At 47.2% G+C, this 20,636-nt stretch overlaps 1 protein-coding gene, 1 long non-coding RNA gene and 1 pseudogene across 2 annotated transcripts; 1 reads left to right on the top strand and 2 right to left on the bottom strand.

Annotated features, from left to right (window-relative positions):
* Nucleotides 1-5,474: 5,474 nt before the first annotated feature.
* On the bottom strand, nucleotides 5,475-9,100 carry LOC135568598 (uncharacterized). The gene is made up of 5 exons (XR_010462699.1): nucleotides 9,072-9,100; nucleotides 8,877-8,907; nucleotides 7,162-7,195; nucleotides 6,914-7,005; nucleotides 5,475-6,658 (listed from the first exon to the last, which is right to left on the bottom strand). It is a non-coding gene; the product is annotated as an uncharacterized LOC135568598 (long non-coding RNA).
* A 42-nt stretch (nucleotides 9,101-9,142) lies between these two features.
* On the bottom strand, nucleotides 9,143-20,630 carry LOC135568599 (band 4.1-like protein 4B). Its single transcript, XM_065015403.1, is given in 14 exon segments — nucleotides 9,143-9,182; nucleotides 9,986-10,152; nucleotides 10,919-10,955; nucleotides 10,957-10,986; nucleotides 11,101-11,189; nucleotides 11,269-11,356; nucleotides 12,017-12,116; nucleotides 12,119-12,136; nucleotides 12,244-12,296; nucleotides 14,258-14,302; nucleotides 14,592-14,670; nucleotides 15,096-15,138; nucleotides 16,500-16,604; nucleotides 18,592-20,630. Coding segments are annotated over 14 exon segments (1,149 nt in total). The 5' UTR covers nucleotides 18,847-20,630.
* LOC115120717 (band 4.1-like protein 4B) overlaps nucleotides 20,438-20,636 on the top strand; it is a 12,431-nt pseudogene continuing 12,232 nt past the window's right edge.

Below are 20,636 nucleotides of genomic sequence, written 5' to 3' on the forward strand. Positions count from 1 at the left end.
TCTATAACCTGGCTGCCATGGTGTGTATAACCTGGCTGCCGTGGTGTGTATAACCTGGCTGCCGTTGCATCTATAACCTGGCTGCCGAGGTGTGTATAACCTGGCTGCCGTGGTGTGTATAACCTGGTGTCTATAACCTGGCTGCTGTGGTGTCTATAACCTGGCTGCCGTGGTGTGTATAACCTGGTTGCCTGTGGTGTCTATAACCTGGCTGCCATGGTGTGTATAACCTGGTGTCCTGTGGTGTCTATAACCTAGCTGCTGTGGTGTGTATAACCTGGCTGCCGTGGCGTGTATTACCCGGCTGCCGTGGTGTGTATAACCTGGTGTCTATAACCTGGCTGCCGAGGCGTGTATAACCTGGTTGCCTGTGGTGTCTATAACCTGGCTGCTGTGGTGTGTATAACCTGGTGTCTATAACCTGGCTGCCGTGGCGTGTATAACCTGGCTGACGTGGTGTGTATAACCTGGCTGCCGTGGTGTGTATAACTTGGCTGCTGTGGCGTGTATAACCTGGCTGCCGTGGTGTGTATAACCTGGCTGCCGTGGTGTGTATAACCTGGCGTCTTTAACCTGGCTGCTGTGGCGTGTATAACTTGGCTGCCGTGGTGTGTTTAACCTGGCTGCCGTGGTGTGTATAACCTGGCTGCCGTGGTGTGTATAACCTGGCTGCCGTGGTGTGTATAACCTGGCGTCTTTAACCTGGCTGCCGTGGCGTGTATAACTTGGCTGCCGTGGTGTGTTTAACCTGGCTGCCGTGGTGTGTATAACCTGGCTGCCGTGGTGTGTATAACTTGGCTGCCGTGGCGTCTATAACCTGGCTGCCATGGTGTGTATAACCTGGCTGAAGTGGTGTCTATAACCTGGCTGCAGAGGCGTGTATAACCTGGCTGCCGAGGCGTGTATAACCTGGTGTCTATAACCTGGCTGCCGTGGGGTGTATAACCTGGTGTCTATAACCTGGCTGCCGTGGCGTGTATAACCTGGCTGCTGTGGTGTGTATAACCTGGCTGCCGTGGCGTCTATAACCTGGCTGCTGAGGTGTGTATAACCTGGCTGCCGTGGTGTGTATAACCTGGTGTCTATAACCTGGCTGCAGTGGTGTGTATAGACTGGCTGCCGTGGCGTCTATAACCTGGCTGCTGAGGTGTGTATAACCTGGCTGCCGTGGTGTGTATAACCTGGTGTCTATAACCTGGCTGCCGTGGTGTGTATAACTTGGTTGCCGTGGTGTGTATAACTTGGTTGCCGTGGCGTGTATAACTTGAATGCTGTGGTGTGTATAACCTGGCTGCCGTGGCGTCTATAACCTGGCTGCTGAGGTGTGTATAACCTGGCTGCCGTGGTGTGTATAACCTGGTGTCTATAACCTGGCTGCCGTGGTGTGTATAACCTGGCTGCCGTGGCGTCTATAACCTGGCTGCTGAGGTGTGTATAACCTGGCTGCCGTGGTGTGTATAACCTGGTGTCTATAACCTGGCTGCAGTGGTGTGTATAACCTGGCTGCCGTGGTGTGTATAACCTGGGTGCCGTGGTGTGTGTATAACTTGGTTGCCGTGGCGTGTATAACTTGAATGTCGTGGCGTGTATAACCTGGCTGCCATGGTGTGTATAACTTGGCTGCCGTGGGGTGTATAACTTGGCTGCCGTGGCATCTATAACCTGGCTGCCGTGGTGTGTATAACCTGGCTGCCGTGGCGTGTATAACCTGGCTGCCGTGGCGTGTATAACCTGGCTGCCGTGGTGTGTATAACCTGGCTGCCGTGGCGTGTATAACCTGGCTGCCGTGGCGTGTATAACCTGGCTGCCGTGGTGTGTATAACCTGGCTGCCGTGGCGTGTATAACCTGGCTGCTGTGGTGTGTATAACCTGGCTGCCGTGGCGTCTATAACCTGGCTGCTGAGGTGTGTATAACCTGGCTGCCGTGGTGTGTATAACCTGGTGTCTATAACCTGGCTGCAGTGGTGTGTATAACCTGGCTGCCGTGGTGTGTATAACCTGGCTGCCGTGGTGTGTATAACTTGGTTGCCGTGGTGTGTATAACTTGGTTGCCGTGGCGTGTATAACTTGAATGCTGTGGTGTGTATAACCTGGCTGCCGTGGCGTCTATAACCTGGCTGCTGAGGTGTGTATAACCTGGCTGCCGTGGTGTGTATAACCTGGTGTCTATAACCTGGCTGCCGTGGTGTGTATAACCTGGCTGCCGTGGTGTGTATAACCTGGCTGCCGTGGTGTGTATAACCTGGCTGCCGTGGTGTGTATAACCTGGTTTCCTGTGGTGTCTATAACCTAGCTGCTGTGGTGTGTATAACCTGGCTGCCGTGGCGTGTATTACCCGGCTGCCGTGGTGTGTATAACCTGGTGTCTATAACCTGGCTGCTGTGGTGTGTATAACCTGGTGTCTATAACCTGGCTGCCAAGGCGTGTATAACCTGGTTGCCTGTGGTGTCTATAACCTGGCTGCTGTGGTGTGTATAACTTGGTTGCCGTGGCGTGTATAACTTGAATGCTGCGGTGTGTATAACCTGGCTGCCGTGGCGTCTATAACCTGGCTGCTGAGGTGTGTATAACCTGGCTGCCGTGGTGTGTATAACCTGGTGTCTATAACCTGGCTGCCGTGGTGTGTATAACCTGGCTGCCGTGGTGTGTATAACCTGGCTGCCGTGGTGTGTATAACCTGGTGTCCTGTGGTGTCTATAACCTAGCTGCTGTGGTGTGTATAACCTGGCTGCCGTGGCGTGTATTACCCGGCTGCCGTGGTGTGTATAACCTGGTGTCTATAACCTGGCTGCTGTGGTGTGTATAACCTGGTGTCTATAACCTGGCTGCCAAGGCGTGTATAACCTGGTTGCCTGTGGTGTCTATAACCTGGCTGCTGTGGTGTGTATAACCTTGTGTCTATAACCTGGCTGCCGTGGTGTCTATAACCTGGCTGCCGTGGTGTGTATAACCTGGTGTCTATAACCTGGCTGCCGAGGCGTGTATAACCTGGCTGCCGTGGTGTGTATAACTTGGCTGCCGTGGCGTCTATAACCTGGCTGCCGTGGTGTGTATAACCTGGCTGCCGTGGTGTCTATAACCTGGCTGCCGGCGTGTATAACCCTGGCTGCCGTGGTGTGTATAACTTGGCTGCCGTGGCGTCTATAACCTGGCTGCCGTGGTGTGTATAACCTGGCTGCCGTGGTGTCTATAACCTGGCTGCCGAGGCGTGTATAACCTGGCTGCCGTGGTGTGTATAACCTGGCTGCCGTGGTGTGTATAACCTGGCTGCCGTGGTGTGTATAACCTGGCTGCCGTGGTGTGTATAACCTGGCTGCCGTGGTGTGTATAACTTGGCTGCCGTGGCGTCTATAACCTGGCTGCCGTGGTGTGTATAACTTGGCTGCCGTGGCGTCTATAACCTGGCTGCCGTGGTGTGTATAACCTGGCTGCCGTGGCGTCTATAACCTGGCTGCCGTGGCGTCTATAACCTGGCTGCTGAGGTGTGTATAACCTGGCTGCCGTGGTGTGTATAACCTGGTTGCCTGTGGTGTCTATAACCTGGTGTGTATAACCTGGCTGCCGTGGTGTGTATAACCTGGCTGCCGTGGTGTGTATAACCTGGTGTCCTGTGGTGTCTATAACCTAGCTGCTGTGGTGTGTATAACCTGGCTGCCGTGGCGTGTATTACCCGGTTGCCGTGGTGTGTATAACCTGGTGTCTATAACCTGGCTGCTGTGGTGTGTATAACCTGGTGTCTATAACCTGGCTGCCAAGGCGTGTATAACCTGGTTGCCTGTGGTGTCTATAACCTGGCTGCTGTGGTGTGTATAACCTTGTGTCTATAACCTGGCTGCCGTGGTGTCTATAACCTGGCTGCTGTGGTGTGTATAACCTGGTGTCTATAACCTGGCTGCCTTGGTGTGTATAACCTGGTGTCTATAACCTGGCTGCCGAGACGTGTATAACCTGGCTGCCGTGGTGTGTATAACTTGGCTGCCGTGGCGTCTATAACCTGGCTGCCGTGGTGTGTATAACCTGGCTGCCGTGGTGTGTATAACCTGGCTGCCGTGGTGTGTATAACCTGGCTGCCGTGGTGTGTATAACCTGGTGTCCTGTGGTGTCTATAACCTAGCTGCTGTGGTGTGTATAACCTGGCTGCCGTGGCGTGTATTACCCGGCTGCTGTGGTGTGTATAACCTGGTGTCTATAACCTGGCTGCCAAGGCGTGTATAACCTGGTTGCCTGTGGTGTCTATAACCTGGCTGCTGTGGTGTGTATAACCTTGTGTCTATAACCTGGCTGCCGTGGTGTCTATAACCTGGCTGCTGTGGTGTGTATAACCTGGTGTCTATAACCTGGCTGCCGTGGTGTGTATAACCTGGTGTCTATAACCTGGCTGCCGAGGAGTGTATAACCTGGCTGCCGTGGTGTGTATAACTTGGCTGCCGTGGCGTCTATAACCTGGCTGCCGTGGTGTGTATAACCTGGCTGCCGTGGTGTCTATAACCTGGCTGCGGCCTGGCTGCCGTGGTGTGTATAACCTGGCTGCCGTGGTGTGTATAACCTGGCTGCCGTGGTGTGTATAACCTGGCTGCCGTGGTGTGTATAACTTGGCTGCCGTGGCGTCTATAACCTGGCTGCCGTGGTGTGTATAACTTGGCTGCCGTGGCGTCTATAACCTGGCTGCCGTGGTGTGTATAACCTGGCTGCCGTGGCGTCTATAACCTGGCTGCCGTGGCGTCTATAACCTGGCTGCTGAGGTGTGTATAACCTGGCTGCCGTGGTGTGTATAACCTGGTTGCCTGTGGTGTCTATAACCTGGTGTCTATAACCTGGCTGCCGTGGTGTGTATAACCTGGCTGCCGTGGTGTGTATAACTTGGCTGCCGTGGCGTCTATAACCTGGCTGCCGTGGTGTGTATAACCTGGTTGCCTGTGGTGTCTATAACCTGGTGTGTATAACCTGGTTGCCTGTGGTGTCTATAACCTGGCTGCCATAGTATGTATACCCATGTGTGTATACTCACTGTTCTTGTGTGTGTGACAGTAAGTCTCCTGGCTGTTGTCGTAGTGTGTGTGTCTGCGGTGGCGATGGTGTATGCTTCCAGAGTACGGCGTCTCGTTCTCTTCAACACTGAACTGCTGCTCCCCTCCCAGGACAGGACCACGCCGAGGGAAACTGGGGACAGCACATCACACTCAAACACACAGTCCAGAAACCCAGAACCAGACCAGCACCCTGTTCCACCTTTACCACACAGTAACACCAGTTTTTAAAACCTCTCTTTGGTACGTACACAGGCTGCTGAGGGGAGGGCAGCTCATGGAAACCACGTTTGATAACATTCTATGAGCCCGTCTTCCCCAATTAAGGTACAATCAGCCACCTGTGCTTTGGTAGTCTGTGTGTGGTCTTGTGTGTGTGTGTATAGGACATCATTTAACAGTCATTCAGTGTGTGTGTACACGTGTACATTATTCAACTTCAGTGAAGGAGTTTAAGCAGTGCGTTTATTCAACAAGGCTGTAGCGACCAATCTAAGGCTGGTTGTGATAAGAGTAACAATTTTAAGGCAACAGGAAGTAATGTTGAGCATGGAGAGGATGTAAACACAATCAGCATTAACACAGGTAAACAAGGCCATCAGAGCCATTCTATGTATCTATGGGGGTTGATTCAGGTGAGTCAGAACCCCTCACACACAACATTCAAGCCTCTGAAGAATAAAGGCAGATATGCAGCAATAGACGCAAGACTTCCATAACATGACATTGTAATGTATATATTGTAATGTATATATTGCTGATACGGATTTAACAAGAACATTTTCCTTCATTGTTTAGCTGAGATTTCCAAAGTAGCTATATTCCCCTACAGATGTAATGTAGAACCATGTGATCCCTAGTTAAAGCAGTTTATGATGACACAGACTACTTCACACACACTCAAATGATTGGCGTCTTACATTCAAACCGTGAATCCTGAGCTAGGATAACTTTTCAAAAGATGAAATTATTTGGCTTGCTCTAAAAGGATTTGGCTGAAAGCAAATCTACCCGCTAACTGGGCAGAAAAATGTCTCGGTATGACTGTTTTGTAAAGCATAAACGGGATTTCAATCTTACCCAGTTACATTTGAGGACTTTGTAGCATTCAGCCACTAAAGTATCAACAACAATTGCATGAACTAACTGAACATCATGGTCCAATCCACTAGGAGAGAGATCTCTCTATGGTGTCTGTTTAAAGTCTCTCTCTTTCTGTTCGGAGTCTCTGTCTCCACAGCATGGTGGTGGTGGTGGTGATCTGATGGAGAAGACACATGGTAGACAAGGCTGGTGTGTAATGATGGTGATGAGGATGGCGAGGTATTTTGGTCCATGAGTCCACAACCAGAGTGTTTCTCTGTCTCCCAGTCTCTCTCCGTCTTCTGTATTCCAGTTGTCTCGTATGCATATGCGTATGTGTTAGGATTTAGATTTAGAGGTGGGTTTGGGACAGGGTCCTGGGACAAGGTCCTCAGTCAGAGCTGTAGAGGTTAGGGTGGAGGGGTCAGAGTGCAGTCATGACCTTGTCTCTGTACACCACACTGATGGATCCTGGGAAAGACCCGCTGGACCTCTCTGGTACTGACCGATGACTGGGCTCTTGACTCACTGCTACTGCAGCAGGCGCTCTGGACATGGGAAATGACACACACGGTACACATACAGTAGCATACACACACGCACACACACAGCCTGTCTAAATGATGCAACACATGAATGATGTAACAGTGATATGACGTGAAAGAGACATTCAAAAAGAAAAAGATAGCGGAGATACCCGACAGAGAGAGAGAGCACCTCTGGAATGAGAACTCTGGGGGCTAGGGGGACTCACTATACACCATTAAGAAGACAACTGTCTTACCTATGTCTGTCTGTCTCACCTGTGCGGGGATGTGTCCTGAGTGTTGTAGGTAGATGGGGGGTGTGAGGGCTGGTGCCAAGGCTCATGGGCTATAGGGATGTTACGCTGGTACTGAACAGAGATAGATGGAAAATAATATTCAGTTAAATATTGCAGGTGCATTGCCATGGTAATCAGTCAAAGGTATCCACTGACGTTTCCTTTTAAACCTTCATATCCATGAGGAACCATTGTGTGTGTGTGTGTGTGTGTGTGTGTCTGTCTTACTGGGTGTAGACTGGGTTCGGGGCTGGTGTGGGCGCTGAAAAATAACAATATAACTGCTCAATAAGATCACATTTACATACAGATCATTAATCGAAACATATGTAATTTCCATACATTGTTATAAAATGTACATCTTGCTCATTACCATAGTGCTCTTTAACATGAATAGAGGCGAAACATTCAACTCCTCCAGAAAGGACTCGCACCACTGGACTTTCTCCACTTGTGTTACAGCCGAATTAGAAAATGGATGAAATATGCTCACCGGCCTACATAAAACATCTCATAATGTCCAAGTGGAATTATGCTTTCAGAAATGTTTACAAATGAATTACAAATCAAAAGCTGCAATGTCTTGAGTCAATAAGTATTCAACCCTTAGTTTAGGCAGCAAGCCAAAATAAATTCAGAAGTAAAAATGTGCTTAACATGTAAAAATAAGTTGCATGGACTCACTGTGTGTGAAATAATATATTTTTAATGACTACCTCATCTCTGTACCCCACACATACAGATAATTGTAAGGTTCCTCAGTCGAGCAGTGAATTTCAAACAGATTCAACCACAAAGACCAGGGAGGTTTTACAATGCCTCGCAAAGAAATGCACCTATTGGTATTTTAAAAAATTTAAAAAGCCCACATGGAATATCCCTTTGAGCATGGTGAAGTTATTAATTACACTTTGGATGGTGTATCAACACACCCAGTCACTACAAAGATACAGGCGGCATTCCTAACTCAGCTGCCAGAGAGGAAGGACACTGCTCAGGAATTTCCCCATGAGGCCAATGGTGACTTTAAAACAGGTAAGAGTTTAATGGCTGTGATAGGAGAGAACTGAGGACGGAAAAACACAATACAAACCTAATTGACAGCATAAAAAGGAGGATGCCTGTACAGAATACAAATATTCCTCCTGTTTGCAACAAGGCACTAAAGTAATACTGCAATGTGGCAAAGCAAATCACTTTTTTTCCCGATTACAAAGTGTTATGTTTGGGGCAAATCAAATATGCAACATATCACTCTGTATTTTCAAGGATAGTGGTGGCTGCATCATGTTATGAGTATGCTTGTAATTGTTAAGGACTGGGGAGTTTTCAGGAAAAATCCTAAAGGAAAACCTGGTTCAGTCTGCTTTCCACCAAACACTGGGAGATGAATTCACCTTTCAGCAGGACAATAACCTAAAACACAAGGCCAAATCTATACTGGATTTGCTTACCAAGACAGTGAATATTCCTGAGTGGCCGAGTTATAGTTTTTACTTAAATCTGCATGAAAATCTATGGCAAGACCTGAAAGTGAAAATGGTTGTCTAGCAATGATCAACAACCAATTTGACACGAGCTTGAAGAATTTAGAAAAAAATAATAATAGGCAAATGCTGCACAATCCAGGTGTGGAAAGTCTTAGAGACTCACCCAGAAAGACTCAGCTGTAATCGCTGCCAAAGGTGATTCTAACATGTATTGACTCAGGTGGTTGAATACTTATCTAATCAAGATACATTGGTGTTTAATTTTTTACAAATGTCAGCATTTTTCTTCCATCTTGACACTAGTATATTTTGTGTAGATCGATGACAGAAAGTTACAATTAAATCCATTTAATCCCACTTTGTAACAACAAAATGTTTAAAAAGGTCAAGGGGTGTGAATACTTTCTAAGGGCTCTATACATGCTTGGTTGTCCTGTGCTCTCGGGGACCCACCTGATATGTGGTGGTTTGGCTGGAGAGAGGGCTGCAGAGAGAGAGAGAAAGCCAGGTTACATCAGGTCAGTGAATCAAGCACAGGAGAATTGACATGGGAAACTGCCTGTATGGGTGTTTTACTGTATGGGGGAACTGGGAGCTGTAGGGATGTAGGGTATATGCTATAGTGTGTACTGGGGAGAATATACCAACCCTTGCCACCCAGTGAGTGAGTGCGGGAGAGTATCTTTTGCTGGGTCGCCTCTCAAGCGTACTGGCCCTCCTCAGCCTCCTCCGTGGGTCGCCTGGTACTCAGTCTTTCCACTGAGAAGGAGAGAGAGAACACTTTAAAGCGATACTTCAGGATTTTGGCAGTGAGTCAGATAAACTCGTTGATACAATTTTTTATGTCCCTGCTGGGAGCTGTAGGGATGTAGAGCTGTAGGGTATAGGCAATAGTGTACTGGGGAGAATATACCAACCCAGTTTAAAGGAATTTGCTAACTAGAGTTAGCGTGATTGCTAACTGGCATTAGCACAATGACTGGAAGTCTATGGTAACTACTAGCATGCTAGTAGATATAGACTTCCAATCATGCGCTAATGCCAGTTAGCATTGGCTCATGAAACTGCTGATAAGGAAGTTAACACTGGATGCAGATACATAAAAATGGTATCGTTGAGTCAATCTGACTCTGGGGAAGTAGATAAAGGGCTTCATTGCCAAAACCCCCAAGATTCCTTTAACGACGATGAACAGTAGCTGGCATCTCTGTATTTGGCATGTCAGGATGTACAGAACATTTACATGACTCAACATACTGCGTCCCTGTATGTTGGTGATAGATGCCTGGAATATATCTGAAGAGGTCATTTCAGTTTGACATGTAAACAAACGGTATTTCCCTGTAACCATAGAGACAGAACTTGCATCTCAGATGGCGAACTAGTCCTCAGTTAGTGCACTACTTTTGACCAGAACCCTACCCTAGCCTCAGAGTGCATCCAACATGGCACTCTATAGTGCACCCTAGAACTCTGGTCAAAAGTGGTGCACTATATAGGGAATAGGGTGCTATTTGGGCACAACCTCTGTTGTAGAGTTGAGTGCAGTGAGCCCCACCCACCTGAACCTGAAACGTGAACCAAGGCGTGTGAAGTCACTGCTGGAGGCCTTCCCAGCTGTGGGCTGGCAGCCGGAAGAAGGCGTGGCTCTCCACAGCACATTTCCACAAGTGTTTACACGTCTTGAACTGTCCAACTGGAACACAAATGTGTGCTCCTGCTCCCGCCCCTAAACACACAACAGCCAATCACAATCAAACACCACTCCGACAAAAGCAGTCCAAATATTTCAATGTCAATGAAATGGTCTCTGCTGTCAAGTCAAAAGGTGAAATAGGGGCGATAACGTACAAGTGTGTAGCCTGTAAATGTGTGGTGGTGTTGAATGGAAATGGTTTTCTTGCATATTTCTTTAATTTATTTTTATTTCACCTTTATTTAACCAGGTAAGCTAGTTGAGAACAAGTTCTCATTTGCAACTGCGACCTGGCCAAGATAAAGCATAGCAGTGTGAACAGACAACACAGAGTTACACATGGAATGAACAAAACATAGTCAATAATAAAGTCTATATACAGTGAGTGTAAATAAGGTCAAATAAGGGAGTTAAGGCAATAAATAGGCCATGGTGGCGAAGTAATTACAATATAGCAATTAAACACTGGAATGATAGATGTGTAGAAGATGAATGTGCAAGTAGAGATACTGTGGTGCAAAAGGAGCAAAATAAATAAATACAGTATGGGGATGAGGTAGATAGATGGGCTGTATACAGATGGGCTATGAACAGGTGCAGTGAACTGTGAGCTGCTCTGACAGCTGGTTCTTAAAGCTAGTGAGGGAGATGGGAATCTCCAGCTTCAGTGATTTTTGCAGTTTGTTTCAGTCAGTGGCAGCAGAGAACTGGAAGGAAAGGCAATCCACACACACCACATGCATATATGAGACACCCTCGGGAGTGGGGTCATGGGCAGGGGTATTTGTGTGTTGCTCACCTGATCATCGTCCTCCGTCACCACTAGGGTGAGTCGACTTTTTGAAATCCAGGCGGGTGATCTTGGGCCTGGAACACACACACACACACACACACAGTTGACATTGCAGACTACGCAGCTGTTTTCAAGAATATATCATTGTGTGTTTTGGAGTGTTCATGTCAAAGTGTGTGTGTGTTTACCAGAAGAAGAGGCCTATCTTGGTGGAGCCCTCAAACACCAGGATGCCAGTGGGAGTCAGACCCAGAGCGTACTCTGCTCCGTCCCTTCCCTGAGGACAACACACAGTCACACACGCTCAGTGCTACTCTACAACATCAAACACTGACAACAGCAGCACACGCACCAACCTTGACAAAGTGCATGTCCACTCCGTACAGCTCCAGCCATTTACACTTGTTGAGGAAGCTGGTCTCTGCCTGGGATGGATCCTTACCCCTGGGGAAACAAAACCACATGCTCAGTCTCTACACATACCCTGCCCTCTGGGTGGAATGTCCTCCATATTTCTTGCAGTAATCCAGTTCAGATGTACACAACAGATTAGGGCCTAGGGGTTTATCTGGCCAATAGAGAGAGAGCGGAACTCAGTAGGGTTTCTCTTTGGTTTCTCGCTTTCACTGGTGTCATGTCAGCTCAGTGAGCCCCAGTGTATGGGTGTGTAATCTAATCTGAGATTGGAGCGATCATACACTAGCAGGGTTAAATACTGCCTGGATTTAATCAAGGCGCTCCAGGGATTAATCCCTTGATCCGTCACACAGACAGAGGCAAACAGAGATATAGAGAGAGGGTGATTTACATAGGTTTGATACAGCACTAGAAAACACCAGAGTGATACACTCCTCTACCTGCGTGATGTTAAAGAACCAGACATTGTTCATGCGGTTATCACCTGTCCTGTGTTCTTATCCAGACACACTTAGAGTCTGTTCAGACAGACACCAGTGAAGATGTCCTGTGTTCTTATCCAGACACACCTACAGTCTGTTCAGACAGACACCAGTGAAGATGTCCTGTGTTCTTATCCAGACACACCCACAGTCTGTTCAGACAGACACCAGTGAAGATGTCCTGTTGGATGGCGTTTTAACTCACCTTAGGTCCACCCACTTGTTAAAGATGTCTGCCTCCATGGTCTCACTCTGTTTGGGTGTGAAGCGAAACTCTGACACCAGCTCAGGAGAATGCTCTGAGGGTCACAGTCCCCCAGCTCACCTACACACACACACACACACACACAAGCACGCACGCGTTATAGTCAGGTGTAAAAGAAACATGAATGCTGATTCCAGAGATAGCGTAGTGTGTAAATCATCACCTACTCTGTAAGCAGTAGGCCCCCAGGTCTACTGAGACATCATATGGACACTTCAACCTGGAGGGAGAGGAAGGTTCCAGAGCAGAGAGATCACACCACACACACCGCATGCAGCGTTACTTCCAACACTATCTGTGTGTGTGTACGTACAGTGCATTCAGAAAGTATTCAGACCCCTTGACCTTTTCCACATTATTATGCTACAGCCGCATTCTAAAATTCTTTATTTTTATGTCCTCAATCCACACACAATACCCCATAATGACACAGCAAAAACAGATTTGAAATAGTATTAAAAGTAGTATTAAAAAATAAACTGAAATATTACATTTACACAAGTATTCAAACTCAGTACTTTGTTGAAGCACCTTTGGCAGCGATTACAGCCTTGGGTCTTCTTGGGTATGATGGTACAAGCTTGGCACACCTGTATTTGGGGAGTTTCTTTCATTCTTCCCTGCAGATCCTCTCAAGCTCTGTCAGGTTGGATGGGGAGCGTCCCTGCACAGCTATTTTCAGGTCTCTCCAGAGATGTTCAATTGAGCTCAGGGTAGCCTAGTGGTTAGAGCATTGGACTAGTAACATGAAGGTTGCAAGTTCAAATCCCGAGCTGACAAGGTACAAATCTGTCGTTCTGCCCTGAACAGGCAGTTAACCCACTAGGCCGCCGTTCTAGGCCGTCATTGAAAATAAGAATTTGTTCTTAAATGACTTGCCTAGTTAAATAAAGGCTGGGCCACTCAAGGACATTCAGAGACTTGTCCCGAAGTCACTCCTGCGTTGTCTTTGCTGTGTGCTTAGGGTCACTGTCCTGTTGGAAGGTGAACCTTCGCCCCAGTCTGAAATCCTGAGCGCTCTGGAGCAGGTTTTCATCAAGGATCTTTGGACTAGTCTCCCAGTCCCTGCCACTGAAAACACCCCCACAGCATGATTCTGCCACCGCCATGCTTCACTGTAGGGATGGTGCTAGGTTTCCTCCAGACGTGACGCTTGGCATTCAGGCCAAGAGTTCGATCTTGGTTTCATCAGACCAGAAAATCTTGTTTCTCATGGTTTGAGAGTTCTTTAGGTGCCTTTTGGCAAACTCCAAGCAGGCGGTCATGTGCCTTTTACTGAGGTGTGGGGCTTCTGTCTGGCCCCGAATCCATAAAGAACTGACTGGTGGAGTGCTGCAGAGATGGTTGTCCTTCTGGAAGGTTCTCCCATCTCCACAGAGGAACTGGAGCTCAGTCAGAGTGACCATCAGGTTCTCGGTCACCTCCCTGAACAAGGCCATTCTCCCCCGATTGTTCAGTTTGGCAGTGCGGCCATCTCTCTGAAAAGTCTTGGTGGTTCCAAACTTATTCCATTTAAGAATGATGGAGGCCACTGTGTTGTTGGGGACCTTCAACGCTGCAGAAATGTTTTGGTACCCTACCCCAGATCTGTGCCTCAACACAATCCTGTCTCTGAGCTCTACGGACAATTCCTTCAACCTCACGGCTTGGTTTTTGCTCTGACATGCACTGTCAACTGTGGGACCTTATATAGACAGGTGTGTGCCTTTCCAAATCATGTTCAATCAATTGAATTTACCACAGGATGATCAATGGAAACAGGATGCACCGGAGCTCAATTTTAAGGTCTCATAGCAAAGGGTCTGAATACTTAAGGCATTTCTGTTTTTATACATTTGCAAACATTTCTAAAAACCGGTTTTTGCTTTGTCATTAAGAGGAATTTTGTGTAGATTATTTTTTCATCAATATAATTAATTTTAGAATAAGGCTGTAACGCAACAAAATGTGGAAAAAATGGAAAGGGCCTCAATACTTTCCAAATGCACTGTATGTGTGTGTGTGTGTTGGGGAGGAGAGGTCCTTTTCTTCAAATTAGCAGCCCTCTGATGTTCTGATCCTGTACTTTATTATAGAGCTACACACAGGAGACACGACCCAGATGGAGAGAGAGAATGAGAGACAGAGAGTGAGATAGAGGTTTAGTGTGTGTGTGTGTCGGGGGTGTTAGGAGCTGCTTACTTGCCGGACAGAATGTCTTGTCGAAGCTGCAGCACAAACAGGTACCTGGAACACAGACAAAAGGAGTGAGAATAAAACCACTGATGCAGAAACAATCTTTCTCCCTCTCTCTTTCACACTGACTGACAGACAGTCTTTCTCTCTCTGAAGAGGTCTCAGTCCATTATGCCTTAATTAGTCTCTTCCCCACTGGACCAAAGTAATTAGCTACACCTCTACACTACACCGAGGAGGGGGTGAGATTGTGTGAATGAGACAGTATGTATACGAGAGTGTGTGTGTGTGTATTCATGTGTGCTAGAGTGTGAGCACAGGCAGCCAGTGGTGGTGTTACCTGGTGAACTCCTCATGTAGGTTATTGGGCTCTGAGGAGTAGAACTTCACCCTGAAAAACAGTCTGTATGGAGGACCATCTGAAACAGAGAAACGGAGACCGAGCGAGAGAGAGGGGGACTAAATTAGGGGAAAGAAGAGATTGGCCTGACTACCACATATTGTATAAAAAATAAAAAATATTTGGGGACACCAGGCACTTAATTTAAAAATTGTCTGGAAACTCGGGTAAGAACCAGGCAGCCCTCTCTTTGAGAGGGGCGTTTCCTGACAAAGTAAACATTGGCGTCACCCTGCACCACTCACTAATCACCATGTCAACAGCTGGTAATGAACCACCTGCCTTCCCACTTACCCAAACACACACACACACACTGTATACAGTGCACACATTAAGTAGAGGACACTACCAACAGTCTGGCAAAAGTAGCTGGCCTTCGCTTGTTATTAACTATACACCACACACACACTAAGAATATTAGATAGTGGGAGTGAATGGACTGACCTCTGATCTGTTTCTTTATGGGCTTGGACACATCCAGCCAGTGCTGCAAGAGACACAAAGAAGTAGACAACAGAATGTTATACATACGAGGGGTTACAACCATCCCAGCTCTGCAGATTGTGCTGTGAAGAGACAGAATCATTAGAGCATTTGTTTTGGTACTGTCCATATGTAGCTTGTTTTTGGTCGCAGGTCCAGGAATGGCCCAAGAATTGCAACATTTACCTGCAGCTAACATTCCAAATTGCACTGCTGGGTGATCTGAAAAGTCATAGTCAATCAATCAATAATATAACACTTTGTCAAACTTGTTTCTTTAATTTACAATCTGTAGAACCTATGAGAATAGAAAGGTTCAGAACATTTGTGATCACAGTTGAAAAATAAATGGCAAATAGAAATCAAAACAGGATTGTGTTCAGAAATAGATGGGATGGGTTCAGAGAATGTATTTATTTATTAACCCTTATTTTACCAGGTAAGTTAGTAGTTACAGGGGAGAGGAGAGGGGATGAATGAGCCAATTGTAAACTGGGGATGATTAGGTGGCCATGATGGTATGAGGGCCAGACTGGGAATTTATCCATGACACCGGGGTTAACACACCTACTCTTACAATAAGTGCCATGGGATCTTTAGTGACCACAGAGAATCAGCACACACGTTTAACATCCCAGGACACCCTACACAGGGCAATGTCCCCAATCACTGCCCTGGGGAATTGGGATATATATATTTATTTTAAGACCAGAAGAAAGGGTGCCTCCTACTGGCCCCCCAACACCACTTCCAGCTGCATCTGGTCTCCCATCCAGGACCAACCCTGCTTAGCTACAGAAGCAGGCCAGCAGTGGGATGCAGGGTGTTATGCTGCTGGCCAGATGGGAGGGGTTCAGAGATAGATGGGAGGGGTGAGTGGAGCTGAAGGCTGAGACTAATAACAAACAAAAGATTACTATTGTAAAATACTTTGTAATATGTATAAGCTGGAAGTAGAAGCCTAAGTGTTGTTGTCCATTACTTTACTCCAATTAGGGAGGGGTGGTAGAGGAAAATAATAAAGGAAAATATAAAACGTGTATGGGGGATTGGAAATGATGCAGACAATTACATTGATAGAACTCACAATCTATCTGCAATACTAAAGCTGATCTACCCCATAGAATAAAAAGTAGAGAGAGAGAGACAGCGACAGGCAGAGAGACAGCGACAGGCAGAGAGACAGCGACAGGCAGAGAGAGAGAGAGAGAGAGAGAGAATATGACAGATAGCTGGAGCGTCAGATCAATCATTTTAACACCACACTGTGATTGATTTAACTAGTGTCATTACATCATAGGGAATCCCCTCAGCAATGGCAGGTTGTGGTGTGTGTGTTCAGAGGCTTTATGTATATCTACTCACTGAGACTTGTTCTGGGTCCATGAACTGCAGTCCAAAGTAGTCAGCCTCCACCAGGTCCAGATGATACCTGATCTGGTCAAACAGCTCCTGGCCCTTTGACCTTTTCTATTAAACACACACATGTATTATAGTCACAATAGGGAGGCTAGAGAATAAACAGCCTAGACCTTGTGAGTGGATATGGAGCAGAATGAGTGTGGGTCATTACTGCATCTGGGGCAGAATCAGAGGGAGAAGACCTGAGGGAGAAGCTATAATTCAGGCCTTTGTCTTTGAAACACCCACAATCCATAGGGCTCTTGAGGTGAACACCCACCAAGATGCAATGCCCTAAACCACTAAAAAGCTGCACCCCTCAAAGTGTGTTTTTAAAAGAGAGAGAGGATTACCTTGTACTTTGTTCCCTGATAACAAGTATGAACCTGCCAACCTGTGTGTGTGTGTGTGGTTATGGAGTTGGAGGTCACACACAAATAAATAAACTCTTGCCTTTCCTGTTCCTCAGCTCCCGTCAAAGCACAGCACACTCCCAAACCAGCCCCTACCCAAAGCACTTTCCCTAGACAGACATTCCCCATAGATATCATGCCCAAAGCTCCTGTGTAGATCTGGATTAGACAGCAGGTGCAAGTAAAAATAGGACAAAGTCCACCAAGCCTAAAGAAAGGCAGAAAAAAAATGAAGTGAACACCATAGTTTTAGTACCCATCAAATAATCTCTAGATGAGTGTTTAGGGGGTAGTGGCTAGCTTTAAGTGCCCAGGGGCATAGCACTGGGGTGTTGAGGGTGCTACAGCACGCCCTGATATATCACAAGAAAAACATTTGAAATACCCAATATATTTTTCACAAAAGTAATGCCCTTGGCCTCTACTACTCCTGCATGAGCAGACCCCTGACAAATAAAAGTGAGCACCCCCACCCCTAAACATCTTCCCCTAGGGAGCAGGCCCTAGCAGGTCAATTTTGGATGAAGACAAGAGTTCAATTGAATTAATTTAAACTGTAGATGAATCCCTGAGGGAAGATTCAGCAGTCATGTTCAGGCTTGTTCCTGTTAGAGCGCTATATAGACTCTGGTTTCAGTCAGCTGACGTCTGGTGGCCGTTAGCAGGAGCTAGTTCTAATTAACAAGAGAAAACAAAGGAAAAAGTCTTTACATACACAAGCCTGTATTCTCTAAGGCAAAGTTACAGCCTACTGTTTGGATTAGATTGAATGTGATATTACTGAATGTACTGTTTCGTTCTGAAGATAGGATGCCTTCCACACACTGCAAGAAATCATCTCCGGAGTAAAAATTCATAAAGCCTTTTAACTACACCATATCCTGGCTCCACGCACCTGCAGCGCACTAATTTAACTTCAACAATTTACATCCTCACACACAGTGAATTGCTCTCATGTTCTGATGTATTGTCTATTTACCAGAATTTTTTGCCTGATACAAATCAAACGTATTATCATAACGATAAACTACTAGCATCTCTACTGTAACATTAGGTCATAGGTTCTCCATCTATGACCTTTTGATTCCCTCAGCAGTCTGACTTCCTGTATGTATTCAAAAGGTGACGCATGAGACGGCTTCACTGACCACGATGACACACGCACAAACTCAACCTTTAAGATATAACTCTCAAGACAACATGATACGTCTCCCCTGGACACACACACTCTCTCTCTCTCTCTCTCACAGCGCCATGAGATAAATCACATCACTCCCTCACAGAGACAAGAGAGAGACAGAGATAGAAAACTGAGGATGGCAGGAAGGAGGCAGAGAGGGGAAGGGAGATGGGCAGAGAGGGGAAGGGAGATGGGAAGGGGGAAGATGGGCAGAGAGGGCAGGAGGTGGAAGTTTCTCTGAGGTAGGCAGCTTCCTGCCAACAGTCCGAATGGGGAAGTAAATGTGGTGAATTGGCTGATCACAACACCATCTGTAGCCCTACCCCTAACTGCACAGAACACACACAATGACAGGTGTTAAAACTCCATGGTGCTGAATGACCTAAACCATAGAAGAACAGTCACTTGATATCCTGCTGAGAGAATTATGTCTGAAAATAATATGGAGACACCACACACTCACTGGTATATCCACGTTAAGGTCCGACCCATCCAGCAGCAGCACGCGGCAGGTGATTGCATCCTTCTCGGTCCCAGCCGCTGGGATGTGCACGGCCGCTCCCCCGGTCACCACGGCGGGCGCGTGGACGACCTGCTGCTGGTGCGCGAGGAGCGCGGGGTTCGCGGTTCCCACTCTTTTTTTCCCGTCCCACTCGTCCGCTGTCTGAAACCGTCTGCGTGAGCGGTGGCTGAACGTCCGGCGTAGGAAGCCCATCATCTTTCCAATTGTTAATTCTACCCACAGCGCGAGCACCGTGCTCGGTGTCCACGGGGAGGCTTACTCCACGGAAACAATGTGTGTGGCGTTTGTCCCACTGCCACCACCCCGGGGCGAAGAGTCCCTCACCGCAGGCACGGAGGCTTCAGGCTGCCGCTGAATCCTGAAATTCGGCAGCCGTGGTGATCACCAGCCGCATAATTAAGCAGGACCCGACAATTTGGCATTAAAAAGCAACCAGTTGAATTTCCCAATCATTTATTCTGTTTCAATAGTGTACTCACTTACGGAAGCACCCCCCCACCCACCCTTCGTCTCCTCTCGCCGTTTGTCCTCGCTCGCGCACCTGCTGTTGCACAGATTCTGAAATCCTGGAGAAATCTCGAGCAGCTCCGCAGCGGGTGTCCCTATAGTCTCATATACCGAGGAATGAGGTTACAGTCTCCCGGGACGCGCTTACCCAAACCCGTGGTCGATATGATTTAATCCTCTCACGAAGAACCGAAGCTGCTCCACCTCACAGGTAAGTCAACCAGAGAAACTGGACAAACAGCATGCTTTGCGCCTGCGTAAAAACAACGCAGAACAAACTTTGTGTTTATTTTATATACTGGGGTCAGGCTGTCAGCGAAGCAGCGCTCCCTGCCGGCCAGAGGCGACACCACGGCCAGCGCGGTGGAGGACAAACAAAAAGAGGGACAATGTAATGTTGAGGACAAGCAAAAAATAATGCCATTTCAGAACAAACCGGTAGGATTATGGTTTAGCCGAGGGATTCAAGCAGAAAGAAACGCACACACCAGTAAAAGTGCAGAGTTCACCTTTCCTAAAACAAATGTTCCTTTTACTAACTCCGGATATCTGCCTGCTATGGTTGTTTAGTAGTAATGGCTACTCTGCCCCTCAAATCTATGATATCAGTAGAGTGTACAACCTGGTCTGGGACTTATGTTGACACTGAACTGGAGCGTGCATCTAAGGCAGGTAACAGGACTGTGTTTAAATGGGGTCTAACTGCACTGCAGCCTGTAGGACTCGACTCCTACAATGTTTTGATATGTGCAGGCAACTCTATAGACCACAAATGGACCTGGAACTGCTATCACATATTTTTCATCTGTAAAATTCACTCTGAGAATGTAAGATACGATCAACTGACTTTTACCCCGTCAACAAACAGACAAAGAGCTCCAAGTAGATGTCAGTGTGTTTATTCAATGTGTCAATAATTTAGGGAAGGTGGGATCGGGGGTAGTGTGTGGTGGCTCTGGCAGTGTTCATCTCTACTGTGAATCCACCGAAAGCCTCAACACTCTCCCAACAATGCAGACAGACCAGTCAATCCTATAGCCACCGCTCAGGAGGAACTTGCCTCAAACCACTATTAGGAAAGCTATATAGCCGCCACTCAAGAGGTACTGAGATACAGTCTTCAGTCACTCATATAGTAGCACTTTGGTCCCAGAGAATTACATTTTTTGTTGTTGTTTTAAATACATTTTAAAAAGACCTTCACAGTACATGGTCCTTCCCTGCTAGCGGTGCTCTATGGCTAACATAAGGATAGGACTAGCTGAGCACATTCGGCACTATGGCTCGTTATGTGCTGCAGAGCACATGCTAGCGGTGCTCTATGGCTAACAGAAGGCTAGCCGTTGCCGAGCACTTAAGGCTAGTGGAGTGCTATGGCTCTAAGGCTACAGCCTAGCTGTCATCTCATGTTAGCCTAGCGCTGGGGCTAGCAGTACTCTTCTCCTGTTATCCTAGCATTGTGGATAGCTGTCCCCCCA

This window comes from Oncorhynchus nerka, unplaced genomic scaffold, assembly GCF_034236695.1.
Source record: "Oncorhynchus nerka isolate Pitt River unplaced genomic scaffold, Oner_Uvic_2.0 unplaced_scaffold_1453, whole genome shotgun sequence".
In the NCBI taxonomy this organism is placed as follows: domain Eukaryota; kingdom Metazoa; phylum Chordata; class Actinopteri; order Salmoniformes; family Salmonidae; genus Oncorhynchus; species Oncorhynchus nerka.